Below are 24,052 nucleotides of genomic sequence, written 5' to 3'. Positions count from 1 at the left end.
CCTGGCGGGGCCCCTCCTTTACTCGACAGGATCTGAATTGCCGCGCCGCCCCCCTCCCGGTCGTCCTCCGGGTTCCCCGCGCACCCCCAGCCCATTCGAGTCTGCGACTCCTCAGCCAGGGACCTCCGGCCGGGAGGGGGCGCTGTTTGACGCGGAGGCTGTGGAAGGAGACGCAGGGAGCGCAGGAAGTGACGCGCCGCCGGTGGAAGTCCCGCCCCCTCCCCGCCCCCGTCCTCCTTGGAAGGTCCGCGTGTTGGCCTGCGTTCCTCGTGGCCGACTGCAGGTATGGCGCACTACAACTTCAAGAAGATCACGGTGGTGCCGTCCGCCAAGGTAAGTGTCCCGGGACCTTCCCTTCTCTCCTCTCTCGGCCGGGACGCCGGGAGGGCCTGGGCCTGCAGCGCTCCGCCGCCGGGCCCGGCTACCAAGGCCATGTCCTCGAAATTAGTGCTCCCCGGGGAGAGTGTCCCCCGCAAAGGGAAGGGTTCCTTCCTCAGGCGTTAGAGCCCTCTCCAGAGACGAGGGACGTTCTTCCTCAGTGGTTGGAGTGTTTTTCCAGAGGGTAATGGTTTTTCCTTAGACGTTTGGGTCCTCTCCCGAGCGGAGGGATCCTCTCCCGAGGTTGGGGTCCTTAAAGCCTCAGACATTAGGGTCTTGTCCAGAGATGAGAGGGCCCGCCCTCACACATTAGGGTCCTGTCCAGAGACGAGAGGGCCCGTCCTCACACATTAGGGTCCTGTCCAGAGATGAGAGGGCCCATCCTCACACACTAGGGTCCTCTCCAGAGATGAGAGGGCCCATCCTCACACACTAGGGTCCTCTCCAGAGATGAGAGGGTCCGTCCTCAGATGAGAGGGTCCTCCACAGAGAGGAGGGGTCCTTTCCTGATAGTAGGGGGAGAGTCGGGAAACCATCAATCAGGTAACTTTTGAACTGGCCCCTCGAGGTGGTAGATAGAGGAGGAAGTAGAGATCTGGAGCCTCACATCTATATCCCTACTATAGATACACTTGACATTTCCTAGGAAATTATAAACTGAATTTTTGTTTTCCCATCATTTTATGTACTTTCAAAGTCAAAGATACACAAATTGAAGTTGTAGGATTGTTTCTCTTTTTAAAATATTTTATCTAACTTATGCTTGAGTTGTCTGACTACTTAAGTTTCAAAAATTTTTAGGTGTTTGGAAATTAAAAGAGTTTGGGATAAAATTTATTTCAGCCATTATTTCTTAAAGGCCAGAAACTGTGAAGATGAATAAAGCTGTATAGAAAAGATTTAGTTAGAAAAAGTGTTTGTGGTTTAGAAAATAAACTGTTAGGTATTAGTCTTTTAAGAAGGTTTCAAATAAAGTGGATGAAAAGTAGATGTATTTGATATAACTCTGCTTTATTTTATTTAATTGCAGGACTTTATCGACCTGACATTATCAAAGACTCAACGAAAGACTCCAACGGTTATTCATAAACATTACCAAATTCATCGCATTAGACATTTTTACATGAGGAAAGTCAAATTTACTCAACAGAATTACCATGATAGGCTCTCACAGATTCTAACGGATTTCCCCAAATTAGACGTAAGTGACTCTGGGGGCTGCAGATGCCTATATAAATGTTAACTTTTATATAATAGCTGTTTAATCAGTTTGATCTATTCATCTGACAAGTAATAAAGGAAACAAAATAATTGAGCTGTATAAGTTTACTCAGTGAGTTAGTGGTAAAGTTGGGAACAGAACACAGGTTCTGCCAACAAAACCCCATCTAGAAGGGCCTGGAGCTATCTCTTGAGGTTTTATAACCTCTACGTTTGCAAAGGCCAACCCAAGATCTCTGGAAGCCCAGGATTCTAGCAGTTTACCAGCTTGTCTGGTTTCCTCTCCTACCTGTTTCCAAGGCTCCTTTTTCTGGCCTCAAGTTGGGGTCAGTGACCGGAAGTCTGCCACTGTTTGTGGTCTTGTTGGTTCATCAGCCAGTGATGGTCAGTTCAGCTCTGACTGATTTTTTCACTGGTTGTAAGAAATCAGGTGGGGGACTTCTCCATTAAGCCAAAAAAGGTGAGCTCTTCACTCTGCTGCATAGTGCAGTTTGCCCAGTTATTTAGTTGTAGGAAGCTAGAGCAACACTGCTTATGAAGTCCCTGTGTAGGAGCATGTGATGGCAGGGTTATTTCAGGTGGTGAAGGATGTGAGAGTGTTAATTTGCCACTGCCCTGAAATAGTCTTTGCAGGTAGGTTAGGGCAGAGAGAATAGGTTGGTTTATGTGACAAGAATTTCTTTTGTGTTTAAAAAGATAATGATGGCTTGTTGTAAAAAATACAGAAATGTTTAAAATAAAATTTAGAAGTTTCTGCTAGAGGAGTGGCACTTATTTTATCTGTCTCTCTAGGACTTGACACACGTACTTGATAGATGCTTGTTGAATGAGTAAATTACTCCTTGAGAAAGGGAGGGTTCTATGGAAGGTACCTGGGCAAAAAAAAAAAAATCATACTCTTGGTAGCATGCCTGTGCCATTCCTTTCCCACTCTTCTTCCCCCACAGGCACGTATCCCCTAACCTTGAAGGGACCCCATGGGACTTGCAGCTGGGGAGCAATGGGCAGTGGCAGCTCATCCGGGCTAATCCCCTAAACTGTCTCCAAGGCCCCTTTTTCTCTGATTTCTCAGTGAGCCAAAGCAGCCCCGCCTAGACTCTCTCCTGTTGCTCCTTTTGCCCTAAGTCCTTCCTTGTTTCACTGTCTCCAGCTTCAATAAAAGTGCTTTCAAAAGAAAAAAATGAAAACATAAAAATGAGATTATTCTAAACTAACTTGATGTTAGGAAATACCTGGTTTGAGCAAACAAAATACTTTGGTCTAATTAGTATCAGAGATCTGTGGTTTTTAATAAGAAGCTTTATCTTTTTCATCCATGAAATTGTTTTTTTAATATGTTAGAGGTTCAAGTTTATGAACATTGTATTTGTGTGTGTGTGTGTGTGTGTGCGCGCGCGTGCGTGCTTTAACTAGAGTCAGTTATCTGAGAACAGTTTCAGAGTAGAGGGTTAGAGTGAGTTACCATTCATTGAATGATTGCTGTCTCAGGTACTGTTCTAGGCACTAGGAATACAGCAGTAATAAAAGAAGTCCCTATCCTTGTCTAGTTGGGGGGAAAGACAGTAAACATGAAAATACATGGTGGGTCAGATAAATAAAGAGAGTAGGGAGTGCCCCAGTAGGGAGTTTGTAGCAGAGACCTTTCCTTCGTGAGGTGGTGAGCTTTGTGGCTCTCTGTCGAAAGCAAGTGCCAAGGCCTGAAGTTCAGAGTGTGGTGTCCTCCAGAACAGGTAGATCCAGGAGATGGAGGAGAGAACTGAGAAGTGGGTCAGAGAGGTAATGGTGGGGCAAGGTGACTTGTGTAGGACTTGAATTCTGTTAAGGAGGGAAGCCTTTGGAGCTGAACCTTGGACTGGCCAAGTTCTGGCTTACGTCTTAGAGGATGACAGGTCTGTGGGCGTAGTGAAGGAGTAGAGAAGTGGTTGGCTTTAGAGTATCCTTCAAAGGAAGAGCTAATGAATTTGCTCATAGAATAGGTGTGGGCTGTGGTACCTTGGTCCAGTGGAGTTGCTGTTCACTGAGATGGGGAAGGGCACGGGCTTGAGGAGGTGGAGAACAGTTTTTACTTGTTAATCGTGAGATGTGGGTAAGACGTTCAGAATTGCCAAGCAGTCTGAAGCTCATGAGAGGTCTGGCCTGGAGATGGATAGATGGGACTTGTGAAAATATAGATATGTGAAAACATATGAGAGGTCACCTAGGAAATGAGTATGAGAAAAGTGCTTCGGGGAGCGTTAGTGGTTAGCATTAGGGTGGCAGCTTGAGCCACCAAGGGAGTTGGAGAGGAGGTACCAGTGAGAGAGAAGGTCCTGGAGGCCAGGTGAATAAATGCATCAGGAAGGGCAGGAAAAGTGAGATAAAGGGATGGTTGGAGGTCACTGGTGATGATGAGCTGTTTCAACTGCCTGGTAGAGACAGTCCTGACTAATTTGGGTTGTGGGAAGGGGGGAAAGAAAGGACACAGTATCTCTCTTCGTGGCATTTGCCAAGAAGGGGAACAAAGGAAAATAAGGGTTTGAGGTTGGGGAATAACGTGTTTGCAAGGTGATAGAAATGGCCAGGTGGAGTGGGAAGACTGGAGCTCAGTTCTTGAGTTGTGAGGGGGTGGGGTCAAGTGCACAGATGGACCAGGCCTTGGTTGGGTCCAAGAACAGTTCTCCCATAGGAGCAGGGATGAAGGTCTGTGAATGGGCAGAGGTGACCACTGGGCTTACTTCCCTATGTATGACTCCTGTTCTCTCAGAGAACCAGACAGACAGTTGGCCAGGTGGGAGACCTGGGGAGAGATGCTGGGGGCTTGGGAAGAGAGGGAAAGGTGTGACGTATTTCCCTTGGAAATTATTCTTCAAGTATTATTTACACATAGGGATGAGAAACTTGTACCAAAGTTTTGCTTTGCTTTTCTTGTTACAGGATATCCATCCATTTTATGCTGATTTGATGAACATTCTCTATGACAAGGATCATTACAAGTTGGCTCTAGGACAAATAAATATTGCCAAAAATTTAGTGGACAAGTAAGATATTTTCCTAATATATTATCTTTAAATTGTCAAAAGTGAAAAATCTTATGTGTTTCTTTTTGTTTCTTTAAGTGTTGCTAAAGATTACGTGCGGCTTATGAAATACGGAGACTCTCTCTACCGCTGCAAGCAGCTGAAGCGTGCTGCCCTGGGACGAATGTGCACTATTATCAAAAGACAGAAACAGAGTTTGGAGTATTTGGAACAAGGTACTTGTCATTCATAAGCAAAAATGGTCTTGAATGTGTTCTATTAAGGTACTTAATCCTTGTTGAAAACTTATTTTTGTAATGTTTGTTTTTGTTTTATTTTAGAGATGACAGGGTAAAATTATTTTTCCTAGCCTATCCTATAAGAAGTTTTGACGGGCTGGTTACTATTGAAAAAGCAGCTAGCATTTACACTACTTAGAAATTAATAGCACAATTAAGAAAACTTATGTTTCTCATATTTAGTAGGTAAGACATGTACATTATAAATCACAGGAAAATACCAAAGGATATATAGAAAAATAAAGTAACTCATAGTTTTACCTATTGTTTACTTTTTAATTTTTTAAAATTCTTCTCTTTGTAATGTGATAGCATCAAGCTGCTACTACTTTTGTTACCTAATAGTCTCATTTCTTTCTTTTTTTCTTTAATCCTCACCCAAGGATATTTTTTCCATTGCTTTTAGAGCATGGAGAGAGAGAGAAAGAAACATTGATGTGAGAAAGACACATCAATTGCTTGCCTCCTGCACGTGCCCCGACCTCAGGCCAGGGATCGAGCCTGCAGCCAAGGTATGTGCTCTTGGCCAGAATTGAACCCTGGAGGGACCTTTCAGTCTGCAGGCTGACGCTCTAACCAGCTAGGGCCCCAATTGTTTCATTTCTAGCACAACATCTGATTTAACATGGTAGGGTTTTTACTGAAATAATTCTTTGCCTTTTTACATGTGTATAATTTTCACTACAGATGTTCTTAACTCAGGTGGTTTTGTTCCCCCTCCTCCCTCATCTAGCAAATAATTTGGAATAAGATTGCAATACTTGGCTGCTTTGACAGTGTTTCTGACAATCTGACCTTCAGGGTCGCCTGGTGGTGTCACTGGTGCCGTGTGCACTGCAGATGAGGCCCCTGTGCAGTAGTCATTACATGGAAGCAGCCCTCTGTTTAGCCAGGAAATGATGGGTCGTGTGCTTGCTTCAAAAGCACTTTTCAAATGTTGTCTCAGTTAATAAGATTCGCCTGGGCACTTAGACATGTGTTTTTGGCCTCATCTTGGACCTGTTGGATAGGAATACCAAGCTGGTACAGCCTAGGAATAGGATTCTTGGTGCAGCCAGATTTGGGAAATACTATCCTTTATACCATGGCACCTCTGCAGATGATCCTTTTTTCATTCATTTGTATTTTCTTCACTTACAGTATAAATGTTGGAATGAGTTTTAATATAACCACAGGCCTGGAGTATAAGTGAAACAGATCTTAAACTTTGAGTTTTTTAGTATTTCTTGTGAAGTTAAGCATATTCGTTTAATTTAACTTCTCACAGTGCGTCAGCACCTGTCCCGTCTGCCAACTATTGACCCAAACACGAGGACTCTACTTCTGTGTGGGTACCCCAATGTTGGCAAGTCCAGCTTCATCAATAAGGTTGGTCTGTCTCATAAGTACTTGGGTGACCAAGGACCTAAGGCCAAAGGGCTGCCATGTTTTGACTGCATGGGATGGAGGGTGGCTGGCCAGTTGGTCCTTTAGTCGGTACTGCCCTGGGTTAAAACATTGTGTCCTCAAAGGGAGGATTGAGTTTGTCTGATCCTAAGTTTATATTGGTATTATAGACCCCACCCTGGGAATCAAGCCCGAAACCCGGGCATGTGCCCTGACTGGGAATCGAACCATGACCTCCTGGTTCATGGGTCGACATTTGACCACTGAGCCATGCCAGCTGGGCCAGAAACCATTTTTTGATTTTTATGTGTTTCCTACAAATTTCTAAGATTTGAGACGGTTAAGTACATTTTTAACACATGGGAGCCTCTCCCAGGACATGTTGTCTTGGCATATTCTGGGAATAGGGTGCCTGTACACCTGCCGTTCACTGTGGCAGGTTGCACTTGCTGAATGGGACTTCCCAGTCTTCGAAGGTGTTTCTTGAGTACTGTAACCTTGGTGGTTATGTTAGCTTTCACATAAATTATTTGCTCCATGTAGTGGGAAGTGCTGAGTCATTCTTTATTTGAATTTATTAATTGGGACTCATGGGCACTATTTATGTAAGCAACTTGGTGCTTCAGGATAATTTACCTGACTTTGAGGGACCTGAGCAGAGCAGAACAGCAATTAAAATGTCATTTCACAAGCAGGAACAGCTCAGATGCCAATAAACAATTGTTACATTCATGTTGCTCTCTGCTACCAAGAACACTTTTGCCTGTAAGCATATATGTAGGTTTTTATTTTGTCCACAGGTTGTGCTGACATGGTGACAAGCCGAAGCTCTGCGGTGTCCCAGCTATGTCTCCAACACTCATTAGCCAGTGCTGTGGGGCAGAGACAGGGCCACTTAATGAATGAAAAATAATAGCCCTGGCCAGTGTGGCTCAGTTGGTTAGAGTGTTGTCCTGTACACCGAAAGGTGGCAGGTTCAGTTCTGGTCAGGGCACATACCAGGTTGTGGGTTCACTCCCCAGTTGGGGCATGTGCTGGGGGAGGCTGATTGATTTTTCTCACATCGATGTTTCTATCTCTTCTCTCCCCTTTCCTCTCTGAGATCGGTTTTTTTAAAAAAAAATAAAAAGACTTAAAAATTTAAACAGTAAAAAAATTTAGTTTCTCAGTCACACTGACCCCATTTCAAGAGTTTACGGGCAGCGTGTGGCTAAGAGGCCCCGTATGGACAGTGCAGATGTAGAATGTTGTCATCATCAAAGAAAGTTGTGCTGGACATGCCTGGGCCAGGATGGTGTAGGAGAAGCTGGTGTGTGCCCTCCTCCTACCGGGCCTGCCTTGTCTCCCTAATCCCTGATTCAGGCTCCTCTCTCCTGTGGGCAGCTGATGAGAAAGTGGAGCTCATCATGTGTCAAAGTGCAGTAGCTCCTGTCCTCTGCAGTTAACCATGGAAGTCTCCCTTATTTGTTTTTTCTCCTACCATAACAGTTTTGATAAGATGTCTGGGCTACTTTTATGCTGTTTGAGAGGAAATAAAGTGTAGAACTCTGTGATTGTTTGGTTTCAGGTGACAAGAGCAGATGTGGATGTCCAGCCTTATGCATTTACCACCAAGTCTCTGTTTGTTGGGCACATGGATTATAAGTATCTGCGCTGGCAGGTGAGAGCTCTTTAAACGGAACAGATATCTTGGTGGCTTTATTAATGGAGTGTGGTTTTGATTCTTTTGGCACTAACTAGAGTGTCTGTATTTTAGTCCCACTTTGTCAGAGGTGGGGAGACTGAGGAGATGGGAAGTAGACTCTTGAGGTTCCCAGGAGCAACTTTATGAAAGAGAACTCCTCTGAGCTTTGGAGTTGCGTAAGGGCAGGTCTCACTCCTGTGATAGGGTTCAGGGGAGCAGCCAGCTACCAGGAAGGTTCTGCATTATGTTAACAACAATGGTGCTGCTGAGGAAAGTGTCCTTGTCACTGTTTCTGACCCTGTTATTAGGAATAGCACTTACTATTTAAAAGCATAAAAAAGTCTCTTTCCACAGCTGAATTTAACTTCATCAAGGATGATGAGGTAGTTCCTTGCACATGGGCGTTTGCCAATAGTCCAGTTCTGTTTCATGATGTTGCTCATGAGCAAAGGCATTCTCTCAAAGTCATTGCTAGTTCTTTAATGAGCTCTGCAGGTCCCTCCTTACTGCTTTGTTTTATCACAGTTAGCTGGGAGATGTACGTTTTTATTAGCTCGTTTTGTCAGGGCTAGTTTGGGTGTGTGCGTGACCTCCAGGATGTGCTGGAAAGCAAGTTTATGAGCAGGTGTGCTTTGGAGTGACAAGCCTTATTGTTAGGTTGTAGATACCCCAGGGATTTTGGACCACCCATTGGAGGATCGGAACACAATTGAAATGCAGGCCATCACAGCCCTGGCCCACCTGCGCGCCGCAGTGCTCTACGTGATGGACTTGTCTGAGCAGTGTGGGCACGGGCTGCAGGCGCAGCTGGAGCTCTTCCAGAACATCAGACCTCTCTTCATCAACAAGGTGAGTGTGATGACCAGCAGACCACATTTATGTTCTGCAGTATGAAGGTGGTAATCACCTTGTTATTTTTCTTCTTGCTCTAGCCTCTTATAGTTGTAGCAAACAAGTGTGATGTGAGGAGAATAGCTGAGCTTCCAGAAGATGACCAGGTAAGTCAACCTAATGTTTTCAATATTTTTTACCAATTCAGAATCTCATCTCAGTCAGCCAGAGTTTAGAATTGTAGCAATGCTAGCCTGGTTTTTGATTTTGAGATAGTATCCTCAGTGGTTCAGTCAACATGATGTTATACAAACCTCTTAGTGGCAAATTAAACCTGAAATTTCCTAATGGCTGCTCTGTTAAAGGCTGTGGAAACATCCATGCATGTATTTAACCTCTGGAAGATGTGTTTACATAGGAAGGGACTATTGTCTTAGACCAGGGCCTTAAAGGAACAGCTTGGGCCAGCAGCCAGGTGCACAGGAACAGCACTTTGCAGAATAAGTTTCTAGGTAGCAGGAGTTTCATAGTGTTTCCTACATGTCTGTTGCACAGAGTCTGTGTTGAAGTGAGTTTGGAAACTGAGTGGGCAAAGGAAAATGAGCATCCGAAACTCTCGAATTATAATCTGTAGTGTCTGCTGAAGTTTTCCAAGACATGGAATGTGAGGTTTGTCAAATTGATTCGACCCTGCTGCCCTGCTTAGTAGCATCTTTTAGGACAGATGGACGCTATGAGAAGCTTTGCACTAGGCAGTGGTTCTCAGGTTGTGGCCACGACCAGCAGCTGATGCTGCTTTCCTGTGGTAATGTGTTCTGTTCTGAATGCAAGGCCTCCAGTATCAGAAATGGGGGGAGCGCACAGCAGCCTGGGCTTGAACAGCTCCCTGGTGAAGGGTGCACACTCGAGGTTTGGGATCCATTGCAATAGAATGATGACTACATCGGTCCACATCTCCTGGAGCATGCTCCATTGAGCAGGTCTGACTAGAAGGTCCTGAGGAAGGGGCATGCTGCTCTCTTCCCAGTGCCCCTCTTGTGTTATGTGGACATTTAATGCTTGGTGAGAATTAGGGTTTTTCAAACAGCGGTGATGGTTTCCTCAGGGAATTGCGGTGTAGATTACTGATTATATAAACACTGCCATCAGGGAATTGTCTTTGAAAGGACCCAAATACCTATTGACTAATCTTAGTTTTTCAGTCTAAAAGCATTGAAGGGTGGAGAAGAAGGGGAAGTCGGGGACACTAGGAAGGTTGGGAGTGAACTTCAGGTGTTAAGCAGCATTTATAACCCATTTGAGGAACAGTAAGATTTGTTCATGGGTACCTGGGCAAATGCTCTGGTTGTACCAGATGCTCAGGTTCTGATGTTACACAGGCTTGAGTTCAGCCTCACCACCTAGCAGCCCTGACGGGCGAGGTCACCTCTGGAGTAACAGTGACACCACTGGGTTTTTACCAGTGATGTTGTCAGGGAGAAATTGTTAGTGAAATTGAGAAGTGACAACAGACACTATTGCAGTGCTACTGTCTCCATTACACTGCCTTGTAGCTTGTATTCATCAGTGCTCTCACTTCACCAGCTATAGTGTAGCTTACCGTGTGATGAATGCTGTTTCCATGTGCCCAGGCAGATCCAGTGGTCACACACTAGCCAGTAGTGAGACTGGCTCTCTGACACCTGTATTCCTCCGACCACTGCTCCTTCCAGTAGGGAAGCCAGTCTTGTTCACGGGAAGCTAATGATCATGGGATCAGTCCCCCGCATCTGAATGGAGTGTATGGTGGAGGGAAGCACAGATGAGGTCTCTTCTCTTACAGCCTTAGTGATTTATGAAGAGCTAGATCTGTAAACATTTTTGTGTTGTTTTCTAAGGAATTCTCTTGGGCTGTGGAGGTCGTTGTTTGGTGCATTGTCCCGTTGCGGGTTTGATTCCCAGCCAGGGTACATAGCTAGGTTGTACCCTGGTTGGGGTGCATACAGGAGACAACTGATTGATGTTTCCCTCTCCCGTCTCCCGTCTCCCGCCTCCCTCTTTAGAATCAATAAACATATCCTTAGGTCAGGATTTAAAAAAAAAAAAGCTTTGAAAACATTCTTTTAAAAAATCTGTATCTTGATCTTGCTAAGTTTCTTTTTGGAAGGTAAGATCTCACAGAATAGTCCAGAAAGCATCTGGTTTGCTTGCTGTAGTCTGGTTTGATCCTCCTAGCAATTTATATTTTCTTGATCACAGACCAATATAGGGAAAAATAAGTAACTGTTTTGGGGAGATGTCCTTCAAAAGAGTTAAACCACAGATGTTGTATATACTAAGCGGCATTTATAACACATTTGAGGAACGGTAAGATTTGTTCACAGGGACCTGGAAATAACACATCTCTCATTTTTCCTTTATATTCCCAGAAAATATTTATAGATTTGCAGGCTGAAGGATTTCCAGTGGTAGAGACCAGCACCCTGACAGAGGAAGGGGTTATCAAAGTGAAAACAGAGGTCAGTGCTTCCTCGTATGCAAGGGTTGAGCCCTTTACCCTTCTTTCTCTTGTTTTAGCAAAGTCAGTTGTGGGGAAAGTTTTCTTTCCAGGTGTTTTAACACTGAGTACTGTAGTGGCTTCGGCAGGAGGCATGAATGCAGGTACCCTCACTGAAGCCCTAGTTCCACCTGCCTGGTGAAAGTGGGGCTTTGTTGAAGTACTGTACTTATTCTTTCAGCTTAGGTAATTTTAACTTTGTCCACTGCCTGCTGTTTCTCTGAACCTGCCAGTGTTTCCATGCAAGTTGGACTGAAAAGTGCTTTCATGGCGTCTATTCAGAAGTAGAAGGAAAAAAAATAGTGAAAGTGGGAACAGCTTAAGGAGTCACTTCCTGTTAGATTCCACATGATTCTAATGTTCTCATTTTGTTATTTTTACCTGAAATAAAAAGAGCAACTCTGATACTGTTGATTTTATTCAGGCACAGTTGCTCTAGTTAAGACCTGAGGTGAGACGTGGATAACGATAGGGAGCTGACTGGTTAGCACGGGGTCACTGGCAGTGGAAGAGAGGCTCAGAAAGGGCCGTGGGGACACTTGGAGCCAACTGTGTGGTGGAACTGCCTCCTGGTTCTGCCTCAGATTGGGCCTAGCCTGGAAAGGGAGAAAGGCAGCCTCCATCCTGGAGAGTAGAGTCTGCCCCAGAGGAGGTACTGGACCTTGCTGTGGTCCTGGGGACTTAGCCAACAGATGTCACTACTGAGCAGAAGTGCTTAGCTGGTTCCAAACCTTTGGTACATAGTCTCTGGTTGCTGGTTCCTTCCTGGAGGCTGCAGCAGGATGCTTTGTGACTCTGTGCCTTGTTTTCACACTTTCTTAGGCTTGTGACAGGCTCTTGGCTCATCGAGTTGAAACCAAAATGAAAGGAAATAAAGTGAATGAGGTGCTGAACAGATTGCATTTGGCTATGCCAAATAAAAGAGATGATAAGGTAAGGTTGCCCTTCCAGAGACCCTTTGGGGTGGGATTATGGTGTTACTGACACAGTGGACATGCTGAGTGCCTTTGTCCAGGGCTGCAGATCCAGATACACATACTTGCATGCATTGGTGGCATGAGTGGGCTTGAGCTTCTTACTCAGACTAAAACTCATGCCACGTATATCAAAAAAGGCAAAAAGAGTGTGAGGTGCCAAGTTAAAACCTATTTCTTACTCCACCAAGGCAGTTACTATTAACTCTGTCTTGTTTATCTTTCCATAAATATTTTTGGTATATAAGCATATTTAAAAAAAATTTTTTTAAACACAAATTTTATGTTCTTTTAAATTTTTCATTTAATTGCCTTTGTAGATAGTGCTTGAGTCACACCTTTATATATAGTTCTATTTTTAAAAATTTGCAAATCTACCAGTAGAGGAAATTTTAAGGTGTGGCATTAAAAATGTCATCATCCAAAATGCCTTACGAGTGTATACTGCGCTGATGATTCCCTGCGTCTTTGGTGTTGACATCTGTCAGTCTAGCAGATTACAACTGGTTAAAGAACGATATGGCTGCTAATTAGGTGGACAGTGATGAGTACTATGTCTTGTGTACAAGTATCAATTATGACCGTGTACACCTGAGATACATGTAATCTTGTCTACCAGTTTTACTTCAGTTTTTAAGAAAATGGTTCTGTTGTGATGTATTTCTTTAATAATTAGTGCAGGTGAGCATTTTTTATGGGTTTCTTGGCCTTTTCAGTTCTTCATATCATTTATATGTTATTCATTGATTTGTTTTTATGTTAAGGTAATCAGACTCTTGTATATATTTTTTAAATTACAGTTAACATTCAGTATTGTATTAGCTTCCGATGTTACAGCGTAATGGTTGGACAGTCATATACTTTAAAAGGGTTTTGTACTATAAAACATTTTTTTTTCGTTTTCTCATTTGCCTTTTAGTTGGAGGATTTCTTTTTAACCTTGGAGAAAATGCACATTTTTAAGCTATTGGCATATATTAATATTTTCTCTGAGGTTGCTGGGTTTGGTGTCATGCGTATGAACGCCTACCAGCAATTCCAAAATTGTTCTTACTCTGTACTTTGATGGTTTAATTACTTGTAATTTTACCTGTTTTGAATAAAAGTCTTCACTTAGTTTTGAATTTATTTTGTTGTTAGGAAGCAGGTGGAGGTAGCTAACTAGCTCTACTTTTCAGCTAGCTAGTCATTTATCTCAGGTTTATATCTAAATTCCCCTGTTCATGATCTGCTTTATTTCTCCTGTATTGCTTCCTTTGTTCATAATTGTTAATTTTTTTTTTTAATATATATATCTTTATTGATTTCAGAGAGAGGAAAGGGGAAGGAGAGAGAGAGATAGAAACATCAATGATGAGAGAGTCATTGATCGGCTGCAGCCTGCAACCCGGGCATGTGCCCTGACCCGGAATCGAACCTCGATCACCTGGATCCTAGGTCGATGCTCAACCGCTGAGCCACGCCCGGCCGGGCGATAATTATTAATCTTGATGTTTATTTTTTCTAAATGAACTTTAGAATTGGCTCGTGGAGTCTTGGCTAACTTGCCCAAACTGGCCCTACACCCTCCCCTCTCCCCCTCAATCATCTGTTGGTTTTTAATTGGCCTGGGTGTGGTTTTATATATATTCTGCAGGTGGAGAATTTACTCTTAGTTTTTCATTTCTGTGTTTCTTTCCCATTCAATAAGGCGTCCTACATAAACATTTCCCATAATATCTTCTCAGGAGAGGCCCCCTTTCATCCCAGAAGGAGTGGTGGCACGCAGGAAGAGAATGGAGATTGGGGAGCCTCAGAGGAAGAGGGTAGGTCACTGTTAGCCTCACTGGGTTTACCTGTGAAGGTGGGCAGAAAGGCTTTGCAGTGAGGGATGGGGACTTGGAGCATGAATACGCTGACAGCACCAGTGTCCACACTTGATGCTGTATGAGAACACAGCTGTGAAACCCAACACAGGTTGTACCCTTATGTATGTGTCCCTCCAGATGGTCACAACAGCCCTCCTACTGGAAATAGGAGCTGAGTGCCAGGGATGGAAAGGATTCTTCTTTAGGTTGGAGAGGAGGTTATTTCACAGGAACGAGGGGCTCAGCATTTCTGGACCTGAAGGGTCAAGTAGAGCTGATCATAACCCTGTTGTGTGTTTTTTTTTTAAATTGCAGGAACGAGATATTGAACTGGAACTGGGAGATGATTATATTTTGGATCTTCAAAGTAAGGGCCTGCACTAGTTATTTTAAAATGCCAGTTACATGTGAAGTGTTTCAGAAAAGTGTGAAAGGGCTTTAATGAGCACCGGTCCTCCTGAGCTTTGTTAATTTAATTTCTTAACTAGAGAGGTTGCAGGCTGGAAGGGCTCTGAGATTTCTTCCTTTTTGGTAGTTTTCTGTCATTTCAGGATGAGAGATTATTTTTGTACCTTTCATAGCAGGTGAATGTGGAGCCAGATTGACACTGTCAGTAATCTGTTATTCATGCCTTTTTCCTTTGGATATATCTCACTTGTTTTCTTTTTGTTTTCCTTCTGTGGTCACTTCATCCTGAGGTACTGATAGACGGGAAATGTTTGGGGGTGAATCTTTCATAAGCACGTGGCTTGCTTACATAGTGTCGAATACAAACGCTCTGTTGTCTTTACAGAGAGGCTTAACTTGCATAAGTTATAACTCTTTTTGGGCACATGGTAGTTGAAGATATTAAAAACTGCTATAAATGTCTCTTTTTTCTTTTAACTTTAGAGTACTGGGACATAATGAATTCATCTGAAAAGTATGATAAGATACCTGAGATCTGGCAAGGCCACAATGTAGCTGATTACATTGATCCTGACATCATGCAGGTTTGTGTCACTTGTTAAATTACATGGTTTTTATTCCTTTTTAATACGACCACAAGGTACAAGCACAACTTTTAGCTGGTCTCATGGTGTCATGGTCAGTACTCTGTTCTGTGACTCAAGCACAGCTTTGGGCTCACCTGCACCTGTTGGCATTGTTCCTTCTACACCCATGACCCTCCCCATCCCCAGTCACTGTCCGCCTGCTCCTGCCAAGTGTCCTGGAGACACTAGCACTCTGCCCATTGGCAGCGCCGTTCATCCTCTTTCTGCAGAAGCCTTTTCCCTTCTCAGACTCCTGTTCTACTTCCCTCGGCCCCTCTCAGCAAGAGGCCTTCTTTATGAAGAACCTGGAGCCCTGGGTGTGAGCGCTGTTGTTCCACAAGTGCTCCTTGTCAGCAGCTACCTCAGTGCAGGGCTGCTGGTTCTCAGACTTGGTTCCTTCTTGTCTTCTCCAGAGTTTGCTCCACCACTGGTGTCTCCCTCCTGTTTCAGTCCCCTCACTGTTTGCTTTTTCTGAGCACAGTGCTGACAAGTTTCTCTGATCTTTAAAGGCAAAAGTCCTGTGTCCTCATTTAGTTGGTATCCTCTTTTTCCTCAGTCAAGCTTTTTGAAAAATAAAGCTTTATAAATGTTTGCCATTTACATTTCCCTAGTTCTCCTCAGTTCCCAAATGGTGCCCTTAATTTATATTTTCAGTCTCTAGGTATCAAGGGAACAAACCCTAGCATAAGCCTCCTTCACACACTGTTTTTCCACTTTTGAAGTGGTTCTGTTCTCTGTTGTCTGTTACTTATCCTTGCTCCCTTGGCTTTAACTAGTCTTCTGCTTTTCCCATCTCTTCCCCTTCTCATCCTGGTGTCCACATTCCCACCAGGGAGAAGTCATGTCGCTCTCCTTAACTCAGTTGTTGCCTCTTGATTTTATCTCTGACTGCGCAATGCCCTGTGTCCTCAGTGTGGATTCTGGGTGCGATTGGCCTGTCCATGCCCTTCCCAGCTCCCTCCCCCACGCTGTCACATAAATAGTGATGTAGGCACATCTGACTGCTGAATGCCTGGCAGGGTGTTAATTTTAACTGTGCAGCCAGTGAGGTTGTATTTGGGGATGGCATTAGGATGGATAAATGGGACACTGTAGTACAGGATCAGCGCAGACTGATGATTTAAGTTCTTCAAGAATGTAGGTCCATGTGTCTGCTTAGAGTAAGGGAACTCAGGGAGGTACTGTCTGTGTGCACATTTTTAACTTTGGTGTGTGTACTCATTATTTTTAAAGAAGAAAAAGACCTGGCAGCAAGCTGTTAATATGCTGTCAGCTCAACATTCATGCAGTCTTTATTTTCTTCCCAGAATATTTGCTGGGAGCTCAGCTCTGGCATGTGGATGAGGCCCATATGAGACAATCCTGGTGTCCACTGCATACTGAAAGGCTTAGGGCAACAGTTCCCATACAAAGTTTCCTACACTTATTTGAGATTTTCATTGAGATTTTCTTTATGACTCTTTTTAAAGAAATTGGAAGAGTTGGAAAAAGAAGAAGAGCTAAGAACTGCTGCTGGGGAGTATGACAGTGAATCAGAAAGTGAAGATGAAGAAATGGTGGAAATCCGACAGCTGGCAAAAGAAATCAGGGAAAAAAGGAAGTTGAAGATTCTGCAGTCCAAAGAGAAGAACACACAGGGTCCCAGAATGCCACGAACTGCTAAGAAGGCAAGTTTTGTGTCTCTTCAAGGACCTATGACCTATTTCTTTGTATACTGGATTCTTGTGTAGTCATTGCTAGATAAAACATTTCCACCTGTGTGTAGCCTTAACGTTGTAGTTGCCTTTTTTTTTTTTTTTAATCCTCACCTGAGGATATTTTTTCCATTGCTTTTCAGAGAAGTGGAAAGGAGGGAGGGAGAATAGAGAGAGGGGGTTGAGAGAGACACACATTGACCATTTGCCTCCTGCATGTGCGCTGACCAGGGGCAGGAAACAAACCTGCAACCCAGGTACGTGCCTTTGACCAGGAATCAAACCCATGACCCTTCAGTGCACAGGCCAACACTCTTAACACTGAGCAACACTGGCCTGGGCTGTACTTGCTTTTTTTTGGCTGGTAAGTATTGACCTTTAAGATTGGTTGAGTCTTGATCTTTTATATTCTGATTATTATGCCTTTTCTTTGTAATTTTCAAAGTTCATTACATCATAATTTATTATTTGGAGCTGTAAAGCAAGCCATGAATTAACATGTTCTTGTTCTTTAATTATTTTATTATTCAGGACTTTGGTTTTTTTTAATATGTATTTATTGATTTCATAGAAAGAGAGGGAGAGAAAGATAGGAACATCAATGATGAGAGAGAGTCATTGATCGGCTGCCTCCTGCACTCCCCCTACTGGGGTTGAGCCAACAACCCGGACATTTGCCCTAACCAGGAATCAAAAGTGACCTCCTGGTTCATGAGTCAACACTCAACCACTGAGCCACGCCGGCCAGGTGGGACTCTTCTTTTGCAATTTATAGAAACCTAACCCAATCTAACATAAATCTGAAGTGATTTATTGGCTCCTGTGACCTGTTGGGACAGGAGAACCACAGTTTAGGCTCCAGTGGGTCAGTAAGGTCAGAGTTCTTTCCAGCTCTCAGCTCTGTCTCTGTATAGGCATCTTTCTCTACTCATGTTCTCGTCAAGGTGTCAGGTGAAGTTAAATCCTGTGGTTATCCCCATATCACAGGGCATGACCAAAATGGGTGGGGGGCAGCTCCCCAAAGAAAGAGGACAGTGTGCAGGGCAGTTAAAGTATAGCGTGACAGGAAGGAAAATGATGACAGTCCACACACCTCATGGGTATTTGTGCACTCAGCACTGTTTTCATGTGACAGCAAGTGAGTGGTTCTTTGCAGACACAGACATCACTGTATCCCCTAGTGGTGCTTGGTGGACCTGCAGGGATGCTGGCCTGGGGTACATGTCTCATGGCCTCTGCCTAGTGACCTCATCAGCACAGAGAATTGCCTGGGGAGTTCTGCAGAATCCAGGGATGAAGTGTACACTGTCCTACTTGTGGCAAGTGCCCAGGAAATGTTAGTTTTCATGGGGTTTAATGAGCGGTCCACAAACATCAGCATGAGCCCAAGTAAAAGATATAATTTGTAAAAGATGTATATCACGGATCATTATAAAAGGCATATTTTCTCTTGAATTTTTTTTAAACATTTCATCAGATTGATTTTGTTTAAAACAGATATCCTTCTCCTCCTTTTCAGGTTCAGCGGAAAGTCTTGGAGAATGAGATGCGCAGTCTTGGTGTTGACATGGACGATAATGACAATGTGAGTGTGCAGAGATGGTCTCAGATACTTTAGTAGTTGAATCCAGCTTTGTCATAGAAAACCAAGGGCTGAGAACCCTGTAGGATCACAGAGTTCATTAAAAAAGAAATTAGAACCTCCAGTCTTCCTGTTGAGGAGCTTCACTGGCCTGAGATTTTGGTTGGAAGTGGCTAGTTGAGGAAAGACTGCATTAGTCCCTCTGTTGTTTGTTTCCCTCTCAGGAAACAGGTTGGGCATTTGGCTCACAGGGCCATGCTGTTGGTGCAGGATGGTGTAGCCAGACTCAGTTCTTGCTGTTGCCATTTGAGAAGAATTGAGGAAGACCTTGCCAGCGCTGTCATCCCCAGTTAGACCTTATCCCTATGGGCAGGTGGACAGTTTTCCTGGATGTTACTCTGATGTCCTGTTTAGTTAATGTCAGGTGTGTGAGGTGGCCTCAGCAAATTTTATTTTACTTTTTTTGTGTGTTTTTGTTGCTGTTTTTGCTTTGCTTTTTATGAATGTTTTATTATATTTGTACATGCGTTATCTTTTGTTCCCAGCTAATGCAAACTTTGGAAAGTTCAAAAACTAGAAAGAAGAAAATAAAATCACTTGTGGTCACAGCACACAGCGATGAACTAGGCTGCCATGTGGTAGACACTGTTTAATCAGTGTTTATGCAGAAGACTCTCATCTTTCTGTTTCTTTCTTTGAAATCTGTTTATACCCACATGCCACACACTGCACCTACTTTTCATTGTGCTGCGTGCACTTTTCACTTTAGGGAAATTAGTGTCTTCGTTGTAGGTGTTTTGGATGGCTTGCAGTTTAAAAATTCATTCGCTGTTGCCACAAAGAATGTCAGTTGGTGTGTAAAAAATACACAATAAGAACAGATGGATTTGTATCAGCAAATAATACAAATTGGAAATGTTAGAACAGAACAATGTAATGTCATCTGGCCTACAGTTTTTCTACTTAAACTTTGATTTTGGTGACTAAAGTCTTCACATGCTGCTTTGATTAGCTTAAGTTTAGTTATCATACAAACATGAGGTGCTGTTGAGTCTTTCATCCCGAGAGGAACGTAGACTGCAAATCCTTTGAAGCTGTTTCTCTGGAAGCTTACGATTCGAGGGCATTTCAGGTACCTGTTAGAATTCCAATGTTTTTGGCTTGGTGAGTTATGCCAGAGCATATATATCTTTGTATAAAAGAACTTTTCCATATTCTGGATTATTTTCTCAAAACAGATCCCCAGAGGTGGAATAGTGGAATCAAAGGGTAGCATTTGTTGAAGTTCTTTCCAGAAAGGTTCGGCTGATTGGAGTTTTCATCAGCATTGAGTGAGAGCACTCTGCTCAGGTGGAGTCTTAGTTTAATGTGCATGCGTAGCTTCTTACTTTGGGGGGCTATTAAATGCTGGGCTTACTTTAAGCCTGTGTGCCTTTCAAGGGAGCTGGGTTATCCTTAGTTTCAGACAAGTGGTGGGAGGGTGAGCCTTGGACCAACCACCAGTGGGAGCAGGGCTGACACAGATTCTTGTAGGGGGCTACAGAAGAACCTGTCAGTGGCTATCTGCATGTCTTTGCTGAACCTCAAGGCTAAAAGCTTTGTGATGGTCCTCAGAGTGTTCAGACACATAACCCAAAATGGAGGAGCAAAGAAGAGAAAACTGTTTGAAATTCAAATTGTGATACTGAGCTAATGGTCTGGGTTAGGAAAAACATTGCTGAATGGGCAGATCTAAGTAAATTTTTATAAATGGAGTAAAATTAGCTTTGTAACATAAAGCAGCTGTGTTAAGTAAAAAAGAATATTCAACCAATAACTAATGTGAAAATAACTATGTGTACTATAAAGATACTCTTTAAGAGTCAGTTGTTTAATGAATTAATTAACTTAATCCTCACCAGAGACGATTTTTTCCATTGCTTTTCAGAGAGAGTTGAAGGGAGAGAGAGAGAAACGTTGATGTGAGAGAGACACATCGATTGGTTGCCTCCTAGGGATGGAGCCTGAAACGGAAGTACATACCCTTGACCGGAATTGAACCGGAGACCCTCAGTCCTCAGGCTGATGCTCTAACCACTGAGCCAAATCAACTATATGGCTATTTTTTCTTTAAACCATTTTTTTTTTAAATATGTTTTTATTGCCTGGCCGGGTGTGGCTCAGCGGTTGAGCGTCGACCTGGGATCCAGGCGATCGGGGTTCGATTCCCGGTCAGGGCACATGCCCAGATTGTGGACTCGATCGATGGCTCTCTCATCATTGATGTTTCTATCTCTCTTTCCCTCTCCCTTCCTCTCTCTGAAATCAATAAAAACATATATATATATATTTTAAAAATATATCTTTATTGATTTCAGAGAGAGGAAAGGAGAGGGAGAGAGAGAGATAGAAACATCAATGATGAAAGAGAGCCCTTTGATTGTCTGCCTCCTGCACGGCGCCTACTGGGGATCAAGCCTGCAACCCAGGCATGTGTCCTGATGGGGACTCAAACCTTGATCTTCTGGATCATAGGTTGATGCTCAACTGTGGAGCCACACTGGCTGGGTGTTTTTTTTTTAATCCTCACCTGAGGATATATATATTTTTTTCCATTGCTTTTCAGAAAGTGGAAGGGAGAGAGGGGAAAGGGAGAAAGAGAGAGAAAGAAACATTGATGTGAGAGAGACACATCTTCTGGTTGCCTCCTGCACATGCCCCTACACAGGGTCAGGGATTGAACCTGCAACTGGGGTACTGCCCTTGGCTGGAATTGAACCTAGGACCCTTCAGTCCACAGGCTGACACTCTAACCACTGAGTGAAACTGTTCAGGGCAAGATCTTTTTTACTTTATTTGATAAAAGCTCCTGAGTGCCCTCTCCCTTTGTCAGAATGATTTCATCTTTATCACTAAGCCTGAAAGCCAGGCTGGGGATCCTGAAGTGTGCTCTTTGTGCTTTTCAGGCCCATTATGCAGTCCAGGCCAGAAGGTCTCGGAGTGTCACTAGGAAAAGGAAGCGGGAAGACTCTGTTCCACCCACATCTATCTCCCGGAGTCGCAGTTGCTCTCGAACTCCACGTGATGTGTCTGGTCTTCGGGATGTTAAGGTTAGTCTCTGTCATGTGCAGTTAATAACATGATAGCCTCTGCCTTTGGCTCCCTGAATGCTCAGGGCAAACCCCCAGTGCCCCTCAGCTGTCATTTGGAGCAAGGACTGCAGGTGGGGGTTAGCTGTGTGCTGTAACCCCAGAGCTACACTTGAGCCAGTTCAGTTGAGTGTCCCTGGACCTTTGCCCTGGGAACATAATTCCCTCATGGTGTCCTTTCTCGTGGTAAACAGAAGCATGGAATTGTATGACACCAGGAGGTTTGAGCCTAGGTCCCAGCTGTTTAAGGGTGTGCTAGGAAATGATCCCTGCTGAGCCCATGGAGGCCTGGGGCCCTCACCCATAGTGAGCCATACTGGGAATCAACCAACCTGTTTTGGCCAGTCTTTTGGGAGAGACACTTTGGATATGCACTGTCTGTTGCTGAAACTTTCTTTTATTAAATAAGTTGTTAGTTTCAGCATTTTGAAAATTCAGGTAAAGGAGAAAGTCTGTAAATGGGCAAGCAGTCTACTTCATGGAAGCCTGATTTTTCCACTCCACCATGCCATCTCCATCGAGATATCTGCATTTTAATATGAATATTGCCACTTGTTAGTCAAATGTGAGTAGTGCAGTGTCATGGGTCTGAATCTGAGTTTCTTTGTTTGTCCAAGAGGGAGTTAGAATAAGTTTACCTAATCTTCCACACTAAATAAATCTGATCCTTATAGAGACAGAACTTGTCTGGATATAATTTTCCTCCTGCCTTCACATGCAGGTGTTGGTTGAGTTCCTGCAGATACTACAGTGGGTCCAGAATAGCAGTGAGTGAGACTTATCTGTGTTTCTCAACACAGAGCACACCTAGATCTTAAAGACAGACTCTTAACATGTTTCCAGTAAGTAGCTAATGTGTTTTATGTTTTCTCTTCCTGTGTAGATGGTGAAGAAAGCCAAGACTATGATGAAGAATGCTCAGAAGAAGATGAATCGTTTGGGGAAGAAAGGGGAGGCAGACAGGCATGTGTTTGATATGAAGCCCAAGCACTTACTCTCTGGGAAGAGGAAAGCTGGTAAGAAGGACAGGAGATAGTGTCCTTCTCGCCTGAAGCAGTTTGGCTAGACTGTCCTTTGTTTCTTGGTTTGATATGGTATGGTTTCACAAAATTGGAGTTGTGATCTGGAAACAATGACCTAACCAAAGCACCTGCTGCTTTCCTCAAAACTATGGTTAACCCTTAATGATACAAGTGTGAGAAATGTTTATCACTGCCGAATGTTGCAAATATTTTGAGTGGACTGGTTTCTGCATTTAATGGACTTTTGATTGCATCAGATTTGCAGAACTGGGAAGATTTCTTGGTGTGACTCATTTTTGGTGGAGAACAGTCTTATTCTCTTCAACAAGAGGGAACTTTGGTTTGGTTCCCTGCATGAGAACATTCCTTTCTTGCTGAGAAAACCTCTCCACTTGTGATGGTGGGCAGAAGACTGCCAGCACTAAATTATTTTCTAGTCTTTCTGTACAGTGTACCATTGTAATCTGTCTTCAACTATTTTATCCAAAATAAACTTCTAAAAGAAAGTAGTTTTGATTAACTTGTTGGGTTTTTTGGGCGGGTGGGTTTAGTTACAATTACTGTCAGTTTTGCCAAATGAAAAGTGAGGGGTAAAAGTGAGGATATAGCCCAGTTCCCCCTCCCAGTCAATGGAAAGGTGTCTGCCTGGCCAGTGGCCATGAGGAGCAGAGCAGCACAGACCCAAGTGTCTCACATTCTTGAAGGCTAACAAGCGTCACCAGGCTCTCTGTCCTTGGTCTGCATGCCGGCCTTTCCCAGTACTGCTCCCTCCTTCACCCTCTCCCCTCTGCTAGATAAACCCAGCCTTCCCTGGCTGAGGGTCGGAAACCTGACAGGTGCCATTGGGTCTTCCCCAGATGTAAGCAATAAAAGCTATGTCTTTCCCCTCTATTCCCCTGGAGTGATTTTTTTTGGAGTAGTAAAGAACAGCGTGGCATTCCCTGGATTGGAGCTCCTACAGTACATGAGGGTAAAGATTTTTTTTTTTTTAAAGCAAAAATACTTTTTTTGTGAGTAAAGTGCCTAAGGCAGGTACTACAGCAATTAAATGTGGGCATATTGTTTCAGTGGTTCATGACTGAAAATCACATGTGGAGTAAAACACAAACACCCCAACATTACCACACAAGCACCTGCTGGGGGGGTCTGTTTTCAATTGCTTTAAGTGGAAATCCTTGTGAGGTACATGTCAGCTCAAAACCCCCAAGCAGAGCACAATGTAGGAAATCAGTGTGTTAGAATATTAAATGCATAAAACATCACTTCCTGACCACAAAACAGTACCGTTGTTACCACTTAGCTTGTATGCAGTTAGCAGTTCCTCTTTCCTGACTCTTGGAGCACTTTCTAATTACACCTGTGTGTGAGAGTCTTCTACAGGTTTGCAGTATTCAGCAGGTCCTTGAATTATGTTTCATTATGAGATGCTGTATGTACCTA

General features: G+C 43.6%; 1 protein-coding gene across 1 annotated transcript; it reads left to right on the top strand.

Annotated features, from left to right (window-relative positions):
• The first annotated feature begins 227 nt into the window (after window positions 1–227).
• GTPBP4 (GTP binding protein 4) lies at window positions 228–23,121 on the top strand. The gene is made up of 17 exons (XM_016206954.2): window positions 228–333; window positions 1,409–1,579; window positions 4,513–4,616; window positions 4,695–4,831; window positions 6,162–6,262; window positions 7,848–7,940; window positions 8,622–8,813; window positions 8,897–8,962; window positions 11,204–11,293; window positions 12,154–12,264; window positions 14,033–14,110; window positions 14,468–14,519; window positions 15,044–15,144; window positions 16,656–16,853; window positions 18,400–18,465; window positions 21,408–21,551; window positions 22,474–23,121. Exons 1-17 carry the CDS (start codon window positions 286–288, stop codon window positions 22,624–22,626), a joined length of 1,905 nt encoding a protein of 634 aa, XP_016062440.1. The 5' UTR covers window positions 228–285; the 3' UTR covers window positions 22,627–23,121.
• The last annotated feature ends 931 nt before the right edge of the window (window positions 23,122–24,052 follow it).

This window comes from Miniopterus natalensis, chromosome 1 (genome assembly GCF_054644295.1).
Source record: "Miniopterus natalensis isolate mMinNat1 chromosome 1, mMinNat1.hap1, whole genome shotgun sequence".
Classification (NCBI taxonomy): domain Eukaryota; kingdom Metazoa; phylum Chordata; class Mammalia; order Chiroptera; family Miniopteridae; genus Miniopterus; species Miniopterus natalensis.
Note: the sequence above shows the minus strand (reverse complement) of the source record. Positions and strands in the feature narration are given on the sequence as shown.